We start from the raw sequence: 25,248 nt of genomic DNA on the forward strand, positions 1-25,248 counted from the left end.
GTCATTTTCTTTAAATGTCACATTTTGAATATAATTCCAAGGTAAGCAAAACCAGAAAAACAAGAATACAACTCTGAAATGATTTCTTTTATCTACTCACCAACAACATGAACTTTGGCAGGCAAAGTAACAGAATAGGCATCTGGTGTGAATACATAATCACCTTCGTCCTCAACGAGAGCATTGGCTATTACTAATTTGTGGATTCTAAGGAAATGAAAAAACATGGTCCTAAGACTGTGCAAAGATTTAGACTGTATAAGACTCAAACTGAGGAGACACATGATTTTATCTTAACTTGCTTAGTGCAGCCTGCAGAGAGAGTGAGAATAATGTGAATACTTAATTAGCCTATTTTTTGATCCACATTCAGTATTTATTTTGGGCTATATGGAACCATCTCTACAAATACAGCCTGTTTACTATGCAAGAATCTCTTCTGCCTTTTAAAAATCTCATAGCTTAAAAAAAGAATAGAAGATAACACCTCACTGATGCCACTCTTTAAGATTCAAGAAATTACCAAGAATAACCTTGACTTTGGTTTTTTATGCAAACCTAAGAGCAATAGTCCTTAAAAAAAAAATTGAGGCATAGTTGATATACAGTATTCTATGTTTCAGATATAAAACTTGGTGATTCACAATTTTAAAGGTTTTACTCCATTGATGGTTATTTAAAAATATTGGCATAAGAACAGTAGTTCTTAACTTCATTGGCATCGTGCACCAGTGAATATCTGATGGACACAATGGCACCTCAATCTGGAGAAAAACAAGTATTTTTGTACACAGAGAATCTGCTTACAATTTCAGAGGATTTGGGGGGGGGGCCCTGAAGTTCATGGGCCTCCTAAGAATCCATGGATCCAAGTTTAAGAACTCCTAGACTTGCCCTGCATCTTTGCTAGAATCTAGGATATTAAGCAACCTCCTCTCTAGCGGGGGAGAAAAAAATGTGGAAGGATCATGTGACATTTATTAGTTAGGGACAGTGGATCCAATCTGACCAGTTCCTCAACTCGAATTCAGTATCATTCTGCTAAGTTCATGTTTATATAGGAAGACTCAATCAATGGATTCCAAAATAATAGCACCTCACTGAAAGGCGCAGGTACCAGGTCACAAGTATGACATGATGTACGGCAGAGAAATCACCTATTGCTGCTATTTGGAAGCAAAACACCAGAAATAGATACTCTCCTTATGACTACTCTCCAAACATCCTTACCAATCATCTAATTTAGGAAGTAGAAGAAGCCAATACGGCGACCAGCCCTCACTCAGGGATTGCTCTGGCTTGTTTACCTTCCTTTGTGAACAATCTTTAGATGGTCAGTCTCCTGAACAGGTAGGCCATTTTTAGTCCATTTTCCTGTTATGTTCTCAGATACTTCACACTTCAAGCAGATTTCCTTTCCAAGGTTTACAGTCTGATCAGTCAGAGGTGTCAATATCTTCAGGGGTTTTACTGCAGAAATAATAGATAGTTATAAGTGCCAAATCCAAATTTCAGACAGGCCAAGATGGTGTCATTTCACAATGCTACTGTTTCACTATAATGCTTGTTTTGAAAATGAGCATTTGTTCCAATGCAACTGAAATATTCCAAGACAATTAGAGCATAACATACATTTCATGTTTGATTATCCATGATTTTATTCATGAGAGAGACTAGAAAAATTCAGAAAACTGCACCCAGTTCAACTGAGCCAGGCGGGACTGTGTAGAACACACACGTACACCTGAAATATCGACCAGTTACTTTAGTTCACCCTGTTAAATGCACCACAGCCATGCACATCTGAGACTACAACTCTCCCAATTTCAAATAACCTCCTTCCACTGCTTCCAATAGATCACAAGCTGCAATATTTTTAACCCCATTTTCACAAGCAAATTTCAGGTCTTTTTCAAGGTAAAGTGTTATACCTATTGCAGTATTTACTAGACATGTATAAAACTATGCCACTGATCTTTTTATTAGGTTCTTATCATTTTATTTTATTTTATTTTTTTTGGCTGCGCAATGCAGCATGTAGGTATTTGGCTCCTAGATCAGGGATTGAACTTGTGCCCCCTGCATTTGACATAGGAAGTCTTAACCACTGGACCATCAGGGAAGTCCCTCATTTCACTTTTTAAAAACTGGGTCCCTGAAAAAATTACTGAGTGTTGTGTCTTTAACCCACATTCCCCATTGGCCCTATGATTTTCACTGTATGACTCCGTACAGCAGAGTAATTTTTTAAAATGCATATGTTAATGTTATAGCAGGACTAACTATAATTGCTTAAAGGAATGCAAATATCAGTAAGGATCTGCCTATGGTTGAAAAAACTTTTTTGATATTACACTATAATGGCCATTATTCCACAAAACATAAGGAGTGTACTGCGATTACTTCCAAATAATTCAATGGTCATATGAATTGCAACTGGACTAAGAAATAAGGAACAGGATTTTGCTCTCCACCTATTACAGATCTTCTTGTGAAGTTTGCTATTCTAATTTTCATGGCTAACTGGAAGGCACAGGCTCTGCCATTAAGAACGTAGTACCATCATGGGGCATTTGAGGAAGGCCATGAATTCTCTCACACCTCTGAAGCCTATCAGCAAATTAGCTCTTTCAGTCTTCTCAATTGAGGCCCACTAGCTTGAGGAACTTCTCAACCCAAATGTAATTATAGAATGTTGAATATTTATTGAATAGATAGCAAATTCACCCAGGGATTAAGCAAACAGGATATCAGGATTTGATATCATATCTAAGTATTTATCATCTATTTATATGGTTTTGGGATTAAAATATTTCTTAACCATTTGGGTAACTTCTTTGGCAGGTGATTTTTATACTTCCTTCTAAATCAGTTCAGTTCAGTCGCTCAGTCGTGTCCGACTCTTTGCAACCCCATGGACCACAGCACACCAGGCCTCCTGTCCATCACCAACTCCGGGAGCTTACTCAGATTCATGTCCATTGAGTCAGTGATGCCATCCAACCATCTCATCCTTTGCCGTCCCCTTCTCCTCCTGCCTTCAATCTTTCCCAGCACCAGGGTCTTTTCAAATGAGTCAGTTCTTCACATCAGGTGGCCAAAGTATTGGAGTTTCAGGTTCAACATCAGTCCTTCCAATGAATATTCAGGACTGATTTCCTTTAGGATGGACTGGTTGGATCTCCTTGCAGTCCAAGGGACTCTCAAGAGTCTTCTCCAACACCACAGTTCAAAAGCATCAATTCTTTGGTGCTCAGCTTTCTTTATAGTCCAACTCTCACATCCATACGTGACTACTGGAAAAACCATAGCTTTGACTAGACAGACCTTTCTTGGCAAAATAATGTCTCTGCTTTCTAATATGTTGTCTAGGTTGGTCATAGCTTTTCTTCCAAGGAGCAAGTGTCTTTTAATTTCATGGCTGCAGTCACCATCTGCAGTGATTTTGGAGCCCTCCAAAATAAAGTCTGTCACTGTTTCCAATGTTTCCCCATCTATTTGCCATGAAGTGATGGGACATGGCTTTGGGTGAAATCTGGGAGTTGGTGATGGACAGGGAGGCCTGGCGTGCTGCAGTTCATGGGGTCGCAAAGAGTCAGACACTACTGAGCGACTGAACTGAACTGAACTGATGGGAGCAGATGCCATGATCTCAGTTTTCTGAATGTTGAGTTTTAAGCCAACTTATTCACTCTCCTCTTTCACTTTCATCAAGAGGCTCTTTGGTTCTTCTTCGCTTTCTGCCATAAGGGTGGTGTCATCTTCATATCTGAGGTTATTGATATTCCTCCTGGCAATCTTGATTCCAGCTTGTGATTCATCCAGTCCAGCATTTCTCATGATGTAATCTGCATGTAAGTTAAATAAGCAGGGTGACAATATAAAGCCATGATGTACTCCTTTCCCAATTTGGAACCAGTCTGTTGTTCTATGTCCAGTTCTAACTGTTGCTTCTTGACCTGCATACAGATTTCTCAGGAGGCAGGTCAGGTGGACTGGTATTTCCATCTCTTGAATAATTTTCCAGCGTTTGTTGTGACTCACACAGTCAAAGGCTTTGGCATAGTCAATAAAGCAGAAATAGATGTTTTTCTGGAACACTCTTGCTTTTTCAATGATCCGGCAGATGTTGGCAATTTGATCCCTGGTTCCTCTGTTTTTTCTAAATCCAGCTTGAACATCTAGAACTTCATGGTCCACGTACTGTTGAAGCCTGGCTTGGAGAATTTTGAGCATTACATTGCTAGCGTGTGGGATGAGTGAAACTGTGCAGTAGCTTGAGCATTCTTTGGCATTGCCTTTCTTTGGGATTAGAATGAAAACTAATGAAAATGTCCACAGGACATTTTCCAGTCCTGTGGCCACTGCTGAGTTTTCCAAATTTGCTGGCATATTGAGTGCAGCACTTGCACAGCATTATCTTTTCAGTTCAGTTCAGTTGCTCAGTCGTGTCCGACTCTTTGCAACCCCATGAATCGCAGCATGCCAGGCCACCCTGTCCATCACCAACTCCCGGAGTTCACTCAGACTCACATCCATCGAGTCAGTGATGCCATCCAGCCATCTCATCCTCTGTCATCCCCTTCTCCTCCTGCCCCCAATCCCTCCCAGCATCAGAGTCTTTTCCAATGAGTCAACTCTTCACATGAGGTGGCCAAAGTACTGGAGTTTCAGCTTTAGCATCATTCCTTCCAAAGAAATCCCAGGGCTGATCTCCTTCAGAATGGACTGGTTGGATCTCCTTGCAGTCCAAGGGACTCTCAAGAGTCTTCTCCAACACCACAGTTCAAAAGCATCAATTCTTCGGTGCTCAGCCTTCTTCACAGTCAACTCTCACATCCATACATGACCACAGGAAAAGCCATAGCCTTGACTAGACGGACCTTTGTTGGCAAAGTAATGTCTCTGCTTTTGAATATGCTATCTAGGTTGGTCATAACTTTCCTTCCAAGGAGTAAGCGTCTTTTAATTTCATGGCTGCAGTCACCATCTGAAGTGATTTTGGAGCCCAAAAAAATAAAGTCTGACACTGTTTCCACAGTTTCCCCATCTATTTCCCATGAAGTGATGGGACCAGATACCCTTGAGCTTTAAGCCAACTTTTTCACTCTCCACTTTCACTTTCATCAAGAGGCTTTTTAGTTCCTCTTCACTTTCTGCCATAAGGGTGGTGTCATCTGCATATCTGAGGTTATTGATATTTCTCCCGGCAATCTTGATTCCAGCTTGTGTTTCTTCCAGTCCAGCATTTCTCATGATGTACTCTGCATATAAGTTAAATAAGCAGGGTGACAATATACAGCCTTGACGTACTCCTTTTCCTGTTTGGAACCAGTCTGTTGTTCCATGTCCAGTTCTAACTGTTGCTTCCTGATCTGCATATAGATTTCTCAAAAGGCATATCAGATGGTCTGGTATTCCCATCTCTTTCAGAATTTTCCACAGTTTTTTGTGATCCACACAGTGGAAGGCTTTGGCATAGTCAATAAAGCAGAAATAGATGTTTTTATGGAATTCTCTTGCTTTTTCTATGATCCAGTGGATGTTGGCAATTTGATCTCTGGTTCCTCTGCCTTTTCTAAAACCAGCTTGAACATCAGGAAGTTCACGGTTCATGTATTGCTGAAGCCTGGCTTGGAGAATTTTGAGCACTACTTTACTAGCATGTGAGATGAGTGCAACTGTGCAGTAGTTTGAGCATTCTTTGGCATTGCCTTTCTTTGGGATTGGAATGAAAACTGACCTTTTCCAGTCCTGTGGCCACTGCTGAGTTTTCCAAATTTGCTGGCATATTGAGTGCAGCACTTTCACAGCATCATCTTTCAGGATATGAAAGAGCTCAACTGGAATTCCATCACCTCCACTAGCTTTGTTTGTAGTGATGCTTTCTAAGGTCCACTTGACTTTACATTCTAGGATGTCTGGCTCCAGGTCAGTGATCACACCATCGTGATTATCAGCAGTAGATATAACGGTCATCTGAGTTAAATTCACCCATTCCAGTCCATTTTAGTTCACTGATTCCTAAAATGTTGATGTTCACTCTTGCCATCTCCTGTTTGAGCACTTCTAATTTGCCTTGATTCATGGACCTAACATTCCAGGTTCCTATGCAACACTGCTCTTTACAACATTGGACTTTACTTCCATCACCTCAACTTCCAACATCCACAACTAGGTGTTTTTGCTTTGGCTGTATCTCTTCATTCTTTCTGGAGTTATTTCTCCACTGATTTCCAGTAGCATATTGGGCACCTACTGACCTGGGGAGTTCATCTTTCAGTGTCCTATCTTTTTGCCTTTTCATACTGTTCATGAGGTTCTCAAGGCAGGAATACTGAAGTGGTTTGCCATTCCCTTCTCCAGTGCACCACGTTTTTCAGAACTCTCCAGCCATGCCATGTAGGGCCACCCAAGACAGACGGGTCATGGTGGAGAGATCCTTCTCAATACTGGTACTCTATTAAACTGAGTAGTAAGTTCTTAGAGACTCTGATTGATACGATATAGACACTCAGCTAGAATGGAATCTAATTTTACACATATAAAATTGTCACAGGTCGAAGTCAAACAGATTGAAACTTTTCTAAAACTGAATTAACAAACACAACACACTAGTAAAACAACTTGGGAGATATACAAGGAAGTCTTACTTACAGTCCACACTAAGTTTAGCAGATGACTGTCCTCCTGTTGTCATTACAGAATATTCTGCAGAATCAGCCTTTGTTGCTCCATCTATGATCAAAATGTGCTTTTTGCCTTCAACTCTAATGTGGTATCTTGATTTTGGACCAGGGATGATTTCCTCACCATTCTTAAACCTGAGATAAATAGATGATTTTTGTAGAAAGTTTTATAAAAAATGCTTCAAGTCACCAACACTCAAGAACTGCTTGTTGAATTAAAGAATGTATGGATCAGTCTCTATCAATAGATGAATACTGTAACAAGTATTATCTGAAAATTACATTAAAAAAACAAAATCCCATTCCTTTCACTTAAGATCAATTAGATAAAGATGCTGCTGCTGCTGCTAAGTCACTTCAGTTGTGTCCGACTCTGTGCGACCCCATAGACAGCAGCCCACTAGGCTCCTCTGTCCCTGGGATTCTCCAGGCAAGAATACTGGAGTGGGTTGCCATTTCTTTCTCCAATGCATGAAAGTGAAAAGTGAAAATGAAGTCTCTCAGTCATCCCCGACTCTTAGCGACACCAAGGACTGCAGCCTACCAGGCTCATGGAAAATCCCGTCCATGGGATTTTCCAGGCAAGAGTACTGGAGTGGGGTGCCATTGCCTTCTCCGATGCTAAGAGTGGATATTACCTATGTTTGGGCTCTTGGTGCACACTACTAAGAATAGCATTTTGATACATTTTAAAGATAGCTATGATTCTAGGTTACAATGAACAATCTATTCTAAACCAAATTGCTAGCAATTCCTACTGCAGAACTTACTCTGTCTCTCAATTAAGATTTTAAGATTCCAGATCTTCTAGTCTTTAACTCTGAGGTTACTCCCAGTGAACTGGAGAAAACACATCCCATCTGACCCCCAAAATACCCTTTTTATTTTTAAGAAATGTTCAAGTAATTTGGTGATTCTCAGTCTAAAATATCTTTCTGAGATACTGTGACAATAAAACGACTAGGAGTAACATAAAAAAAGTATTCAGTTCAGTTCAGTTGCTCAGTCGTGTCTGACTCTTTGCGACCCCATGAACTGCAGCATGCCAGGCCTCCCTGTCCATCACCAACTCCTGGAGTTCACTCAGACTCATGTCCATCAAGTCAGTGATGCCATCCAGCCATCTCATCCTCTGTTGTCCCCTTCTCCTCCTGCCCCCAACCCCTCCCTGCATCAGTCTTTTCCAATGAGTCAACTCTTTGCATGAGGTGGCCAAAGGATTGGAGTTTCAGCCTTAGCATCAGTCCTTCCAATGAACACCCAGGACTGATCTTTAGAATGGACTGGTTGGATCTCCTTGCAGTCCAAGGGACTCTCAAGAGTCTTCTCCAACACCACAGTTCAAAAGCATCAATTCTTCTGCACTCAGCTTTCTTCACAGTCCAACTCTCACATCCATACGTGACCACTGGAAAAACCATAGCCTTGACTAGACAGGCCTTTGTTGGCAAAGTAATGTCTCTGCTTTTGAATATGCTATCTAGGTTGGTCATAACTTTCCTTCCAAGGAGTAAGCGTCTTTTAATTTCATGGCTGCAGTCACCATCTGCAGTGATTTTGGAGCCCCAAAAAATAAAGTCTGACACTGTTTCCCCATCTATTCCATATAACTTGCCATCATGGTATAGTGAGAGCATGCATTGGAAAGAGCACCCATGGGCTTTGGAGTCAAATAGACATGAGGAACCTTGAAACATTCATTTACTAGTAAGTGTCTAATTCCCTATATCCTTATCAATATAGATATCTGGATCTTTTTTTTTCAGTCTCACAGGTGAAAAAAGCCAATATCTTAGGATAGTTTTAGTTACATTTCTACTAACACAAATGAGGTTGATATCCTTTTCATATGTATAAAAGCAATTTCCTATTCTCCAAAGTATGAAGGCACTTTTTTGTTTATTAAAAATGGACAGACCTCAGGATATCTATTTACCATTTTACATTGGCATCATCTTCAGACACTTCACATTCTAATTCCACTCTCTCCCCACAATAAGCTTTTGTATCTTCCAGCTGTTTGGTCACCATAACTGGAGGCTCTATTGTGGAAAAAAAAAAGAAGAAGAAAATCAGAAGCATTAAATGCCCCCAAATCTGCTCATGACCCTGGGTTTGTTCACAGATGAAAAACCAACAGTAAGAAAGTGTGGTTGATCACAGAGTGATGGTTAGATGGTGGTAGTTAGAAGGTGGATTTTTTAATGATTTTTCATGGCAAAATAAACAGTTGGCAGCCTTGGGTAAGTTTCACATAATTTCCCAAGAACTCTTCAAATCAAATAAATGATTGCTTTAGAGAGCAGACAAATTATATCAAATAATCTTCTTTGGGCAAATAAGAAGGCAGAAGATGACATTTCTGAGGAAGGAAAATAAATAACACTAAAATTCTCTACTTATTGTTTTAGACAGATGATAGAGATTACAGAATTGTCTCTACTTTTTTTTTTAATTGAAGTATAGTTGATGTGCAAGATTACAAAGCTGTCAGCCACAGGTCCTCATATAGGAAATAATTGCTTCATGGCTTCATTGACACACACCCTCCAGCTCTTTTCACTAGTAAATGATGGTCTTCAGCAATCTCAGTGCCAACCACTGATGACTTTACTAACAAAGCTGTTTCAAGGGAAATCGATTTGTGATGAGCTGAATGTGTGAAATGGTTATCCAGTAGACTTTGTTGGGTTTCAAAAGCTATCACTAGAGCGATTAAATTGCAAAATACTGCTTACATGAGCCGAAACTACAAGGCATTTTTACTCAACAGTTTTTTTCTCCTGTCAGCTTTTCTAGTTGTCAACAAACCTGAAGATTAATTAGGATACTCAATAAACACCAGGACAAAGATGCTTCAATCCACAGCCAATCTAACGCTCAAGCTAAATCATCTCGAGAGGGACTACTATCTCTGCTCTGGAGCTCAAGAGCTCACTTCACCATTTTCATTTTTGATTATTACCCCTGAGAGAAGGAGAGCCATTGGCTCTTAATGGTTATGTAAGAGATTTCACTTTACCTCTCACAAAGAGCTCAGTGGAACATTTCTCATCACCAGCTGTCACATAATACTCCGAATCATCTGTTAGTACACAGTTATTGATAAACATGATTCTTTCACATCCTTTATGTTCAAAGATGTATCTGTTTTAAATAGGAGGAAGATAAACAGAGTCCATGAACCCAATTTTATTCTTTTCTTTATTGCCAGCAAATTTGGCTTATAATTCCATAATATCTGAAAGTCAGAAATAGTCATTTAGATCTACAATTTATTATCCATATCTTACATAGTTTAATAAATATTAAACAGGAAGCCAATTTCTATCTTTATAACACATAATGTAATACATATGCATATTTGCATATAATATTTGTCACTATTTTCTTTTATATATGATTTTTGGACTTCCCAGGTGGCACTAGTAGTAAAGAACACGCTTGACAATGCAGAAGACATAAGAGATGCGGAATCGATTCTTGCGGTGGGAAAATCCCCTGGAGAGGAGAATGGCAACTCACTCCAGTATTCTTGCCTGGAGAATTCCATGGACAGAAGAACCTGACAGGCTACAGTCTATAGGGTCGCAAAAAGTCAGACACGACTGAAGCAACCTAGCACACATATTTTTTATTCCAAACATAAAATCAGTACTCACATATTTACCAATGAACAATTTTTAACCTATTGTTGGAAAATACGGTAGGCTAAGATTTTTAACTCTTTACATTTTTTAAAGTGATCAATTCATCTACTCTATTGTGGGAGAGAAAGTTTATATTTTTCATTGATTTATTGAATTCACTCCTTGCTATCCCAGTGACATTTTATTGGGTGAATAAATGATTACACAATTTAAGCAATAATATGAATTTAATCATTAATATAGATGGTAATTCTATACAATGTGATATTATCTTAAATGAGCTTAAGAACTAGTATTATCATATATATCATAATTATCATCTACTGAAAAAGACCTTAAGTGGAAACAAAAACCTGAAATCCAGAAGACCGCATAATTTGATTATCTGTGATCTAGATTATGGATGGGTATATTAGGGCATTATAAGAGATGAAAGAAAAAGTTCTTACTTGGGAAATTCTCAAAGACTTCAAGAACAAAACACTAATAAACATTTTTCGAGATAAAAATAACCAAGTAAAATTATGTTTTTGGTAAATTCAGGCTGCCTGCAAGAGACTTTTACCAGATATAAACATTATTATCACAAAGTCACTCTGAGAGCAGGATCACATTAAGAAATTGGAAACTACCTAATTGTTCCACAGAAGTGACGATTTTCAGGATTAAAGCCCTTTATAAATATGCACACGTTTCCTGTTCACTTGAAAAAATATATTGGAGTTGAAAATCTTTCAGACTGAGAAGGATCTCTGTAATGTAGTTTCCTAATAGCCTAGCAATACCATCAGATATCAGGGATTAGCTTGTTTCCTTCATTTGGGAAAAGGGTCAAAAAACAATAAAACATAGGCTTTAGATGCTATTCTGGAAGAACAGAAGTTATCTACTTATAAGGTGTGATTCCCATTACAAGCTGGTATATCAAATACATATTTCAATTTTTCTCAAAAATTTCTTTAAAATTGGGTGAAGTTTGGCAATGCTCTGAAGTAATCACATATAACCTACAATGACACAAAATAATAATTACAAGTACTTGAAATAGTTTATATATAATTAAAACATAAGGCAAGGTTTAATTTATATAGCACCATACTTCAATGGTTCCAAAATACATAAAAAGTTTTTGCTGTCCCCTCATATGATTTTGCATCATACGAATATAAAACTAAAAGTGCTTTCAGGCATAGAAAATCAAGTCAAATTACTCTTTGATTTATACAGTTACTACTGATTATTTGCAAGTTTGACTTACTTTGTGCTGGGTCGAATTTCTTGACCATTTTTATACCATTTCACCTCCAATTTTGGATCTGCCAGTTCCACGACAAATCTTACCCTGCCTCCTTTATCAACCTGATATGCAGGATCAAGAATTCTTGCAAAAGCTAGTAGAGAGAAGATACAAAACTAAGTTAATATGTATATGCATATGATATGAATTTAAATAGTCAATCCGAAAACCTAAAACTGAATAAATTGATACAAAAAGAAGAAATAGGAAACTTTCGAATTATCCCTCATATTTTAGAAATCTGCATCAATTTATAAATAATAAGATGGTTTAAAAATTTTAGGAGAGTCCATATGCTTTTGGAAGAAACATAAGTAAAGAATTATTGAAGAGGCTTTAAAAATGATTGTCTTCATTCTTTGGGCAATGTATAATATAAAATATCCAAATGAAATTTGAACTTGAAGGACATGCTTATTCTCCTAAAATGATTATTTTTAGTTTCATTGGTATTATCTGTGTACATCTATCTTACAGACAGTTTTTTTAATCAAAGAATTTATGAGATACTTCCAATGACTCATGAGCTTAAATGGAATGTCTTCGACTGATGGAAACAGTAAGCTTATCACAGTTTTTGTATTGTGGAAACCTGCGCAAATATTGACATGCTTAAACATTAGGGTTACCTTAGCAGGTGTGGGACATGAATTCCCCATGATGCATCAAATGGGTGGAAGAATGTAACAGTAAAACAAACACAGAATCTACTCTACCTAAATAAGAATCAGGAATCTGAGAGTGACGGAGAGATGCAGCGGATGGACAAAGGGGCTGCTGAGAAATTCCCAGTAACACAAGAATATTTAATACTCCATTATATACTGTGTCGGAGAAGGCAGTGGCACCTCACTCCAGTACTCTTGCCTGGAAAATCCCACGGACGGAGGAGCCTGGTAGGCTGCAGTCCATGGGGTCGCCAAGAGTTGGACACGACTGAGCGACTTCACTTTCCCTTTTCACTTTCATGCACTGGAGAAGGAAATGGCAACCCACTCCAGTGTTCTTGCCTGGAGAATCCCAGGGACGGGGGAGCCTGGTGGGCTGCCTTCTATGGGGTCGCACAGAGTCGGACACGACTGAAGCGACTTAGCAGCAGCATACATTGTGTCACTGTAATGTACTTTTGTTACTTTAAACCTTCAGCAGCTGTCCACTACCTACTTTGCTGGAGATGTGCGGGGCAGTGAACTATTTCACCCGAAGCCAAGTTAACCAAGAGAAGCGTAACCCCTGCAAATTCCACTACAGCTAGGCAGACCTATAAACCCATTACGAAATAGGGAGGATTATCGTCTCCCCTCGGAGAAGGCAATGGCACCCCACTCCAGTACTCTTGCCTGGAAAACCTCATGGACGGAGGAGCCTGGTGGGCTGCAGTCCATGGGGTCGCTAAGAGTCGGACACGACTGAGAGACTTCACTTTCACTTTTCACTTTCGTGCATTGGAGAAGGAAATGGCAACCCACTCCAGTGTTCTTTCCTGAAGCCCAGGGACGGGGGAGCCTGGTGGGCTGCCGTCTATGGGGTCACACAGAGTCGGACACGACTGAAGTGACTTAGCATAGCATAGAATAGCATATCGTCTCCCCTAGGAGTGCTCAGACGTCCTCACCTGCACTCTTCTTTTCCACTCTGCGCATGCGCTTGAGCCGCCTGAGCATACCACGCAGGTCAGTGATACCGTACTGGAAGGCGATTTTCTCGTACTCGCTGGGTTTCGCATTCTTCAGCAGCTCCCACACGTCTACCTCGGGTTGTTCCTCCTGGGGCTTCACCTCCCTAAACGGGGAGAACCAATGCCTGGTTTAATAGCTGCCCACTGGCCTTTAAAGACCAGGAAAGTCGAGTATGGTACCGATTTTTTGGTTCAGCGCTAAAAGCTCTGTTTAAAGCCTGAGTACTTAAATAGCCGAGGAGAAAGTCTACTTCGCATGAAGTTTCAGTGCAACTTCTGGATAGTCAAAGGTTAGATCCGTGCACTTTCATTAACGCTCTCGTTTTTCTAGTTAAAAACACAGTATTAAGGAGATAAAAGGATTTCAGGAACTATCCTTACGCTATTTTTACTTATTTTAAACCTGAAAATCCAAATAAGAGATGAGATTTTGAGAAACTTAAAATATCAGTTTTCATCTAGGATTTAGATATTGAAATAAGGTTTAAGAACCAGAAGATTTTAGGTGTTGGTCCATGAAAGAATAATGCTCTCTGCCTTCATTGGTGTGCGTACCCTAACTCTGCATGGAGACGGTACAAATAACAGTATTTCAAATCTTCAGATTTTGCAAATAGCATTTTCCCTACCATGTTAGTAAATGTGTACATTAACCATTTTTTGCTGTTTTTTAATACAAAAAATATTTGAAACTGTGACAGCATTTGTTCTTTGTTTCTGTTTTGTTTTTTTTTTTTTGGTTTGGTTGTTTTTCATATGACTTTTGTGTATACATATTATTTTAAAGAGAAAACTTTATTTTCTAAATTGTCAGAATGAAAAGAATGAGACTCAAAATTCTCTCGTATTTCATCTTAAAGTACTGTCCAGAACTTTTTTGGAAGCAGTTTGGGTACAAACTGCTTTGAATCATGAAAATATAAATGTGAAACTATAAAGCAAGTCATAAAGGGGTCCATGAACAAGCTGATAGTAACTTAGTGTGATTATCAAAATCATGACTCTAAATTTTGACCACTGGCAAAAGAAAGTATAGAACATATAAAGAACATATATAACTACTGTATACACACACATACATAGGATTTAAAGTACATACACTTATCTGTATTTTAAAACCTAAAAGTGAAACAAAATTCAGGAATAAACACTCTTCAGGGAAAGAGCCTTAGTTGCAAATGCTAAATATAATATAAATTGATTTCCTTAACTAGCTAAGAAGTTCTAATTCTGTTTAAGTTTAGTTGACTGTTTTTATGGACTAAGGTTAAACTGGAAATATTTTAGTGACTACTTACTGTGAATAATGCTGGTTTGGGTATGATTTTTCCAGGAAAACTGGTCAACACATCTTAAACATCAGTGTGAAAACAGATGCATACTATCATGATAGCAAATAATGAGTTACATATGTTTGTACTGTCATATTAATTATACCCATTTCAGAATTTCTTGAGGAAATACTGGGTTACAATCATAGGGAAGGGTAGGAGAATGTAAACATAACTTAGAGTTTAGGGTGGCGTTAGGCAAGGATGGCTTCTGCATATCTAATTTCCGTTGTCATGTAAGTCTTTTGCCCAATAAATGATGTTGAGGCACATCTGGATAATGGAAGAAAGTGAAAGGTCATTGGTCCCTCAACGACCTTTGTGGAAAGGACTAGAAACACCATTAGGAAAATGTGCTTCTTAAAGATTCAAGATGCAACTCTTCATTTCACTGAAATGGTAACCAGGCCCTTTAATGACATGGGGAAATTGAAAAGCTTAAGAAAAGTGTCCTGAAGTTGAAATATTAGTAATAATTTGTCTGGTCTACTATATCTATTGCCTAAAAGCAGTCTATGTTTCAAATTTAACATTTAAATATTTTGTAGGAAGTCCTGGAGAATTGCGATTAAAATGTGTATCTGTGTATATACATTTTTTTCTCCCTATGAGACTTTCCTCAATCCACTTTATTATTGCTCTATTTTTGTCATATTAGCCTGAATCCCCACATTGTAAAATTATCCCATTCTACATTTTGTTCCATTTGTATCTCAACCAAGAAGAATTACCCACGTATTTCAAATATCCTCTTGACATTGGTGAAAAGATTTAAAGATGTCAATGATAAAGACAGACTAAAAGAGCTAACAAGAGGCACAAATCAAACACTGAGAATACCCAGATGTATAGGTGAATGTTTACATGAGGAAGTCACTAAGTAATAAAGACCATTTTCAGCGTGATTTCTTGAGTCAGTTTTGTTGATAGATTCATAAAACTGATCATCCTCACCATTTTTTTCATTAACACCAAAATACATCCCACTCTACCACAACCTTAATCCTATCATGCTTTGTATACAAACACAAGTAACCTCTTGTCTCTTTCTTTCCTCTCCACTACTCAGTTGAACCCCAAATTGCAAGGAGATGGATGCCTCATTTTGTACTGGAATATGAGGTCAAGGCGCCCATCTGTAATATTTCCTTAACTCATTCAGAACACATCTTTACTTACCATGGTGGCTGCACATGACCATATCTGTATGGCTACATTAAATTTCAGCAGGGAGAAAAATCCAAATTTCTCTAGGCACTACTGATCCCTTTCCAAGAATTGGCATAGACCTATATAACATTTACAGTACTTCCATCTACATCAAAATTTCCATAACTTAACAATCCTAGTGAAATACAAAGCTGTTATAGAAAATTTTATGTAGAATAAAACTTTAAAGTATTTATATAGGTCAGGTCTCATAACAAGATACTGCCCAAAGACTAACTGTGATTTATCTAATGTCTATTTGGAATATGCTAACTTTGTTCAGGGCAGGGAGATATTTCGTTGTATAAAGATGTCGGTGGTAATGATATTTATTCTCATGAGGATTTTGCCACACACTCTTGGAGGAGTAGAAATGTTATTACCACATGTTATTACTATAGTGAAAACACATGCAATTCACAAATTAGTAGGAAAACACAATGATTTCCAAAGTTATACTGGTGGATTAGTATATAGTATATTAAATGAATATAGTCTTATGGTGACAACAATCTAATAATGAGTCAAAATCATAATTAGGGGATGTAAAGAAAATGAGAAGTAGAGACATGTTGACTGCTCAGTTTTTTCTAATAATTTTTTTCTTTAGTCATTTTGACTATTAATTAGATTTCTTTTACTCTGAAAACTACTGATAGAACTAGTGTGTTCTTTTTTCTTTCCTTTTCCTTTTAATCAGACTTGGCACTTAATAATCTGTTACATTTTTATTGATTGATTATGTGTGTGTATGTGTATTTTGTCACTTTACTAATGTCAACTTAAAGAAATTGCACAATGTGAGAGCTATGAATCAAGTTTTATTTGGGACAAAATGAGGACTGCAGCCTGGAAGACAGCACCTCAGATAGCTCTGAGAAACTGTTCCAGAGAGGCAGTGAGGAAGGTCAGTATGTATGTAATTTTGGTGAAGGGGGAATACACTTAATCAAGCACATATTTTTCTGGAAGATTTCTGCTAGTCTCATGAAGCTTTTGCTAGTTATGAGGAACAGTCATTATCAGGAATGATTTTAGTGCTTTCTAGATATGAGGAGATATGAGAACTGGGCTCACAAAATCAGCTCCTGAAAAATATCTGAATATAACTATCTGAAGACCTGTCCTTCCAGTTTTTCTTCCAAGCACAGAGTGCCTCATTTCTGCTCTCCACCCTGAACTCCTTTCAGGGAGTATTGAAAATCAGCACATAATTCAATCTTTATAGAGGAAGATGGCAAGTGCAAATTAAATAGTTGACACTAATGTAAGTTCTTCAAGGGAAAATGTCACATTTTGAGGGGAAGTGGATATTTATTTGACACCTGTATGAATCCGGTCTCTTACATTTAACTTAATTCTCACAATAATACTCAAGTAGTTTTTATTCTCTGCATTTACAGTTGTGGAAAGCAAGTCTCAGAGAGGACATATCACTTGAGCAAAGTCATGTCCAATAAATGGGAAAGCCCAGACTCAAATCCATGTTTTAACCACTACCTTTTTCTTCCCATGAATATGTATTTATATCTTTCCATGTACCAGGCGCTGGAAGGCATTGGATTTCTTTTCCTCACCTCAACTAATGTTATGGTCTACACAAAGAAAGCATTTAGCATTTTCCTGGTTGATTAAATGACTACAGAAAAAAACAACCCAAAACCTCTTGTCTTCCTAAAGTTTTAGCTTGTTATAAACATATAAGGTGCCAACTTCCCAGGCAGATTTAGGGTGATGTTTCTTATGTGGAGTCACAGGAAGTGTGCTGATTGAGAAAAGGGAACTTGTATGTAGGTCCCTGCCCTCCCTCAAGTTAGCTGTATGACTTGGGGTAAGTCATTCAACTTCTCTGGTCTTTGGTCTCTCACTTGGAGAACAGGAAGAGTGCAGCTCATTTAAGGTCACTTCATATTCTATTGCTTTAAAATACTTTGGGGGAATTAATAAATATTATTGAGACTAATGATTATTTGAAGTATCCAGAGAAGGAATGATGTTTCTGATACTGCCAAAGTCTATTGATTGGCGAATATTCATTTGGTTATTAATAAATGGCACCTGTTAATGTTTCTGTTCTCAGCCTAAATGTTTAGAGCTGGGGGTGAATGTTTCGTTCACAGGGGTTTGAATAAAGCCACCCAACTAAACTGAGAATGAACACAAGCCTATTTATTACCGTTTTTAATTTGTTTTGAAGCATATCTATACCTATGATTTTCAGTAGACATAGAAAGCAGTAAAAATAATAAGCAAACCTAGAAAACTAAATGAAGTCCCATATCAATATTATATATCATTAATTTAGAGTTGTAGTTTTACTGTTTATTCACAAATTTGGTACATAAACACAATCCTAGCAAAAGTAATTTTCTTTATGTTTCTTCTGTGCTATAGTAACTATCTATATATGTATATCTTTATATATAACATATATAATATAGTATATTTATGATTATGTATATGCATATATGGGCTTCCCAAGTGGTAAAGAATCCACCTGCCAATATAGGAGATGCAGGTTTGAGCCTTGGGTTGGGAAGATCCCCTAGAGAAGGAAATGGCGACCCACTCCACTCTTCTTGCCCGGGAAATCCCATGGACAGAGGAACCTGGTGGGCTACAGTCCATGGTGTCACACAGAGTTGGACATGACTGAGTGACTAAAAACAAAAAACAAATATGCATATATAGGGCAGAAATTCTATAAAATGGTTGTGTACTAAATATCCATAATGAAAATTTATAAATTTTATTGCCAGAGAGTACAAAGTTAAAAGAACATGACTGATAATACTAAACACTTATCTCCATTTCACTACTATTTTATCCCTTCAAAAAATGCAAATTTGGGGCATTTTAAATATCTCTGAAATAAGAATGTACCTTATAATCAGCAGTATGTCACAATAAGCTATTTGGACAATTTTTTTCATTGCTTAGTGGTTTATAATACAGCTATATATTAGCATGGTGTCTTAGATTTGATGAAATACAGTAAATCATCAATACTATGTTAAAGTAGGTGTATATATATATATATATATATATATATATACACACACACATAAAAATATATACATTTGCTGAGACGTCTACCAAAATTTTGAAATTGACTTTTCAGTCAAATATCAAAAGCAGGAGAATGGAGGCTTTATTTATTCAATCATGATGAGGGATCATGATTGAAATAATCGAAATCATGAGAGAAATAAGAAGTTTTCAGGCATTTAAGTCTTCTGTCTCAGTTTTCAAATTTCCTCATCCCCTACTAAGAAAATATGTGAAGACTCATGAAACATTTAAAAAGAAAGTAAAAGCATCAGCTAAAATATTTAGCAGATTAGTACGCAGTTGTTTCACTGTCGCTTAGTCAACGCTATTATAATATTTCATAAGCAAAACACATTTTAAGAACTTTAAACTTGACTTCTCTGAGTGGATATCTAAAAGATTTCCAGGCCAAAGCACCTCACTCCATCAGTGGGTTCTCACCTACGTTTCAGGAGACCACTAAAATCAAGTTCCCCTGCATCGTCTTGACCTTCTCCACTGTCATTAACAAAAGAAAAGCAAATCTGGGTTTAATGCTGAGACACATATACAACAGTTCCCCCAAACACTCTACGTATAATGTATATGCAATGTTGTACTAGCACACAAATCATGGGACTAAATCAACACAGTTTCTTTTCACACAAGTGACATTTTAAATTTTGGAGGATGTACTTGTGGAAAAGTAAACACAAGGAACTTGTGTTACTCTACAATTTCAGAAGACACATTTTTGTAGATTGCATATGTAAAACTGCTTGGATTTGTGTTAAAACAGAGTAACACAAATGCACTTAAGCCAAACAACACAAAGTACTTTGTTTTTGCAAGTTAGGGGCTCTGGGAACATCAGTGTGTAAAAAGCAAAGGACTTTTGCTGATCTCTGTTACTAAAGTCATACAGAGATTGGCTTGGAAGATGAAGTGGACTAGAGTCAAATATATAAGTACAAAGCTTATATTCAAAGGTAACCTCTTTGTGTCCATCAATAGATGAATCAGGTAATGTGATACCAACGTAACATAAAAACGGAGCTAGTGCAGAGCTTTTTAAAAGATGCATTCCTTTCTCTTGAAAGGGAAAGTATTATAAGCTTTTCATTTTCTTGTTAATATTTATACAATTTAAAATGTGTTTTCCAAAAGTTTGTCTTGGAATTGTTGAGCCCTTTCCTAGGAGTTTTTAAAAGTGTTTTCCTGTGGAGAAATGCATCTTACTTTAGGCATGCAGCCACCTTCATGATTTCATATAAACTCTAAATAGGAGCTATGAGCTGACATTTAAATGGTGCTACATAGTTACTTACATGTTTAATTTTTTAATGAAGATTTTGTTTCCTGCACTTTACAAATGTTAGTTATGGTTTCTAAGAAAAGAGTCTGCGGGTTTAAAAACAGCGTGTATAACACGTGAGTTATCAGAATCGAATTCAAATAATGTGTCCTCAAAATTTCTTTAAAGCAGGTATTTGGAAAGGCCTATTGACATAAACACATTTCTATTCTCTTAAAGCCCAAAACTAAGTAGATGACATCTTTCTCTCTTAAAAGAGACATAAGTAGGATGAACCTAGTGTGAGATCTATGCGTTTGCTAACCACGGGGTGAAGGGAAGGTAAGAGATTTTGAAAGTTATGACTTTAAAATATACAATGGACTGATCAGGACATACCACATATCTTTTAAGAGTAATTACAATGTTCATTACTTCATAATTTAGACAGAAATTTTGCCTTTTGTGAACAAGGCTAAATCATTGCTTTATACTAGTTTGGGATGACTTTCCTTACTCAACAAAATTGTTATTTGGATTCAGTCTTAGGAAGAACAAAACATTTCCTCTCATTAATGAATTTTTATTTTGGAAGAATTCTAGATAAGTAAGAAGTACAGAGAAAAAAATAATACCAGGAAGAGACTAGTCACATTTCTCACAGACTAAAAAATTTTTTTCATTTTTCTTCTTTGACTTTATGATTTTTGGGCCTTGGTGGTTGCAAAATAAATCAGGTAAGTATCTATATTTTGCCTTTCTACATGTTCCTTATTCCAGCAGACTCAATGGTCTTTCATTTAGGATAATCCCATACTTAAATTGTGCTAACTTTAGTAAGGAGCTACTTAATTGTAGTTTTCTGGGCATATAGTTTAATAGCTCTGTATGTGATTCCTAAATAAAAAGCAATGTAAGTTTTCTGACATTACTTAACTGATGCTATATGAGATGTGTATTGGTATATATCTTTCTGGGCCATTTGGCAGAAAATAATGCAATTCAGGAAGAAGCCACATATGAATAGAAAGAAAATGTCTTTCTAAGGCAACTGTGAGACCTATAAAATGAGTGCTTCACTATATTAAGAATATTCTAAAAAATTATCAGCATATACACAATATGGCATTAAGCCTATGGCATCTCTAGAAAACTAACTTCTGAATATTCGGTATGTTTGACTATAGTGAAAAGACTTGATCTTCTTTAAAATATAGAGTGTGGAGGAAGGGAACATGTATTTGAAAATCCTTTACTTTCATGTTTTACAAAAGATACCTAGATCCCTCTTTTGAAGTTACCTTCTCTTGAAAGCAGATCTGATGTCAATGTTTGGAGTAGTCCCAGTAGATTCTTTGAAAGGAAAGAAGACAATAAAATAAACACCCATTAAGAACCCAGTTTTGTGTTCAGTTCCTCTCCAGGCTGTGGGGATTCTTCAGAGGGAAGGAATCAGGTGAAGGGGGTCGGGGAGGGGTGGCTCTCCTCCTGGGGGCTGAGCTGCTGAGACAGCAGAGCTTATCTTCCCTCCCGCACAGTCAGTGATGGGACTTTAGGAGTTCCCCTATCCTGTTGTCATTCCACCTGTGTGCCCAGTAGAATCGTCCAAGGAGCTTAAAAAAATATCAGCGTCTTCATCTCCCTGCTGAAAATTTTGATTCACCAGATTGAGGATGGGCACCCAGAAATCAGTATTCTTAGAAAGCCCCTTAGGTGATTCTCAGATGCCTGGCCAGGTGAAGAAGCAGTGCTCAGGACCAGAGTCCCACTTAATACTGAAATCTCGACAGCAACTCAACCCATGGTCATTCATCCTCTTGACGTTTCTCAGACTAGGACTCTCACAGCCGTCTGTGGTGTCTATATGGCTTTAAGAAAGAGCTAGTGCTAATGTGAATGCAAAATTCACCTTCTCATAATTTCCACCTTTTGATTCTAATCTGGCTTTCCCTCTTTCTGTGTCAGCCCTTCTGTGATTTATTACAATTAATCATAAATGCTGGACCTTCTTCACCTACACATTCAAGGTGAATGGACCATGGTTCCTGGATTCTTCATCCTCCCAGTTACCCTACTCCAGGAGGGATCCCAGTGGTTTTACAGTGCCTATGACCAAAGGCATGACCCCCAAACATGGAACAAGTAACATGTTACAGAGAGCAGTAGCACTTCCTAAACCTAGATCCTACAACATTTGTAATGCTCTGGTTTTAAATTGCATCAGCTTTGTCTAAAAATACAAAGCTATGTCACACTTTTGATTTGTTACCAAGTCAACTTTCCCTTTGTTTACTTATTGAAGTATTGCTTTTTTCCCCGAATCTACATATATACCTTTAATTTATTCTTATCAAATTCACTCTTGGCAGTACGCAGAACATATAGATGAAGAATGTCCATATCTGACATTAGTCCTTATAAGAGAAAATTCTCCCTTCTACCTGGGTTTCCTGACATCCTTGTCCCAGGGAACTTTATTTTCAAAATCTCATACTAATACATGACCTTATTCTCCTCTATCCTCTCACACCCCATTAAAAAATAAATAAATAAACATCACAGTTATCCAGACTAGAAGCCTCTCTTACCAAGTACTTCAAGATCGAATGAACAGCTGTCAAACTTATCCTTATAGGTGACCTCACATCTGTAGTTTCCTGCGTAGTTTTCTTTGGCTTTGATGATCTGCATCTCGAATGTGTACACCTGCAATGAAATGCATCCGAACACATTTCAGTCCTACCCTGCTGGCAGAAAAAAAGACGCGACATTGCAGTCATTCCCCCAATTCCACATCATTGGCTTAAAGATGTGTCTGCATCTGGGGATTCTGGTACAATGTTCTCAATACAGGAGGGGTCAGCGCAGTGCTCTGAAGCCCCTGGGCATAGCAGGGCCACCACACTGGAGTATAAACACTGGGAATGGTAACTCCAGTGGATTTTCTGGAACTGACATCCCTCAAAGCTGAACCTGAAATGGCCTCTGATGCACGCAGAGGAATGAACCAGTCAAGTCCCTGCAGCAGGAGCTCAGGGTCATACCCGGCTATGCCTTTCGAAGGTTTCCTTCAGCTGGAGGTGCTTTCCAGCTTTGCTGGCCAGGTCCATCCATTTCCCTTTGAACCATTTGACAGTGGGCTTTCTGAGAAGATCTTCGGCCTTGACTTTGGCTATAAAGGTGATATTTTCACCTAGGAAAAAAACACAGGCAATTCAGACTGTGGTTTAAAAATTGCCATTTGGGGCCCCCCAGGTGGTGCTAGTGGTAAAGAGCCTGCCTGCCAATGCAGAAGACAAAGGAGATGTAGATTTGATCCCTGGGTCAGGAAGATCCCTGGAGGAGGGCATGGCAACCCACTCCAGTGTTCTTGTCTGCAGAATTCCATGGACAGAAGAGCTTGGTGGGCTACAGTCCATGGAGTCGCAAAGAGTCGGACACAACTTGAAGCAACTTAGCATGCACAAAAGGAGTTAGACAGGGCTACTATGATGTGACTGGCACAGTTGGAATTGAACAATGGAAGGGCCCTGACTTTTTTTATGAGCACCCTGGTTTCTAGGATACTCTAACTGCTTCTGCTTTTGAGGTTTATGGAGCAGAAAAGGAACAAAGGGGAAATTAGTGGAAATAATTTTTATTTGGAATCCAAGCACATGTAATGTGTATAAAACAATCTATTCAGGCATACCTCATTTTATTGCACTTTGCTTTATTTTACTTCAAATTTATCGTTTTTTTTTTTTAAAGCAATTGAAAGTTTGTGGCACCCCTGCATCGAGCAAGTCATTTTTCCAATAGCATTTGCTCACTTCATGTTTCTGTATCACATTTTGGCAATATTTCAAACCTTTTCATTATTGTTATGTTTGTTATGGTGATCTGTGATCAGTAATCTTTGATGTTAGTATTACAAAAAGATTATGACTCATGGAAGGTTCAGATAATGGCTAGCATTTTTTAGCAATAAAGCATTTTTAACGAAGGTAAGTACATTGTTTTTTTAAAACATAACACTCAGTTCAGTTGAGTCATTCAGTTGTGTCCAACTGTTTGTGACCCCATGGACTGACTGCAGTACATCAGGTTTCCCTGTCCATCACCAACTCCCAGAGCTTACTTAAACTCTTGTCCATTGAGTTGGTGATGCCATCCAACCCTGCAACCAACTGTCTATTGCATACTTAATAGACTATAGTGTAAACATAACTTTCATATGCACTGGGAGAAAAAAATTTCTTGGGACTTGTTTTATAATGATATTTGCTTTATTGTGGTGGTCTAAAACCAAATCCACAATATCTCTATGAGTATGCATAAATATGAAAAAATGAAAGAAAAAATGATAAAATACAAACATACCATATATTATATATATATGCATATATATAGATATATGGATTTTTTTCCATCCTTTTTATTGAGCAAGATGATGTTAATACTGGAGTTATAAGAATATGACTAAATGAAGCTGATCTTTTTGAAGTAAAGTCTCCTATCTCTTTGTATTGACCCATTAGACCTAAAGGACATCAAAATTCTAGCCCAGTGGCCAGTCCAGCATTTTCATGTCTTCCAGAAACACAAGGAGAACAAGCATTTCTATTCATATACAGTGTGCTTCTATATTCCAGACTTAAAAGAAGTAATTTTAGACTGTAGTCAGCTGTGTGTTCATTTGCAAAACATTTGGTGTCAAAGACTAGTTTTGATCATAATATATTCCTTATGAAAATTCATTTAGTTAAAATTCCTGGACCCCCTGGTCACTCTCTGGCTTACCACTTTGTTTGTTTCCTTCATGGCATTTGTGATGGCTTTTGTGATGATTTGTTTGTTTAATTTCTTCTTGTTTGCTCATCCCATTAAGTCTGTAAATTCTGAATGCTCACATATTTTACTCAGTGTTTAGCATAATGTCTAAAACAGGAGGTATATAGTCAATATTTTTTAATGAATATCTCCAGAATTAAACCATCTGTCTGATCAGCTTCCTCTGAGACATTGCAACTCTTGATCCAGCATGTGTGCAGATTTATAATCATTTTATGGAATGAGCTGTGTTGTAAT

At 37.7% G+C, this 25,248-nt stretch overlaps 1 protein-coding gene across 9 annotated transcripts in view; it reads right to left on the reverse strand.

The window, feature by feature from the left end:
• MYBPC1 (myosin binding protein C1) overlaps positions 1-25,248 on the reverse strand; it is a 100,972-nt gene that overhangs the window by 40,040 nt on the left and 35,684 nt on the right. For all 9 annotated transcript variants that reach the window (XM_070370263.1, XM_070370258.1, XM_070370264.1 and 6 more), the window contains 11 exons: positions 23,223-23,371; positions 22,767-22,884; positions 21,480-21,531; positions 19,347-19,403; positions 13,252-13,418; positions 11,598-11,730; positions 9,712-9,836; positions 8,626-8,731; positions 6,658-6,824; positions 1,308-1,470; positions 101-207 (listed from right to left, as the gene is read on the reverse strand). In XM_070370263.1, coding sequence (XP_070226364.1) covers positions 101-207; positions 1,308-1,470; positions 6,658-6,824; positions 8,626-8,731; positions 9,712-9,836; positions 11,598-11,730; positions 13,252-13,418; positions 19,347-19,403; positions 21,480-21,531; positions 22,767-22,884; positions 23,223-23,371 — 1,344 coding nt within the window. The remainder of the gene's footprint in view (positions 1-100; positions 208-1,307; positions 1,471-6,657; positions 6,825-8,625; positions 8,732-9,711; positions 9,837-11,597; positions 11,731-13,251; positions 13,419-19,346; positions 19,404-21,479; positions 21,532-22,766; positions 22,885-23,222; positions 23,372-25,248) is intronic.

Source organism: Bos mutus, chromosome 5 (assembly GCF_027580195.1).
Source record: "Bos mutus isolate GX-2022 chromosome 5, NWIPB_WYAK_1.1, whole genome shotgun sequence".
Classification (NCBI taxonomy): Eukaryota; Metazoa; Chordata; class Mammalia; order Artiodactyla; family Bovidae; genus Bos; species Bos mutus.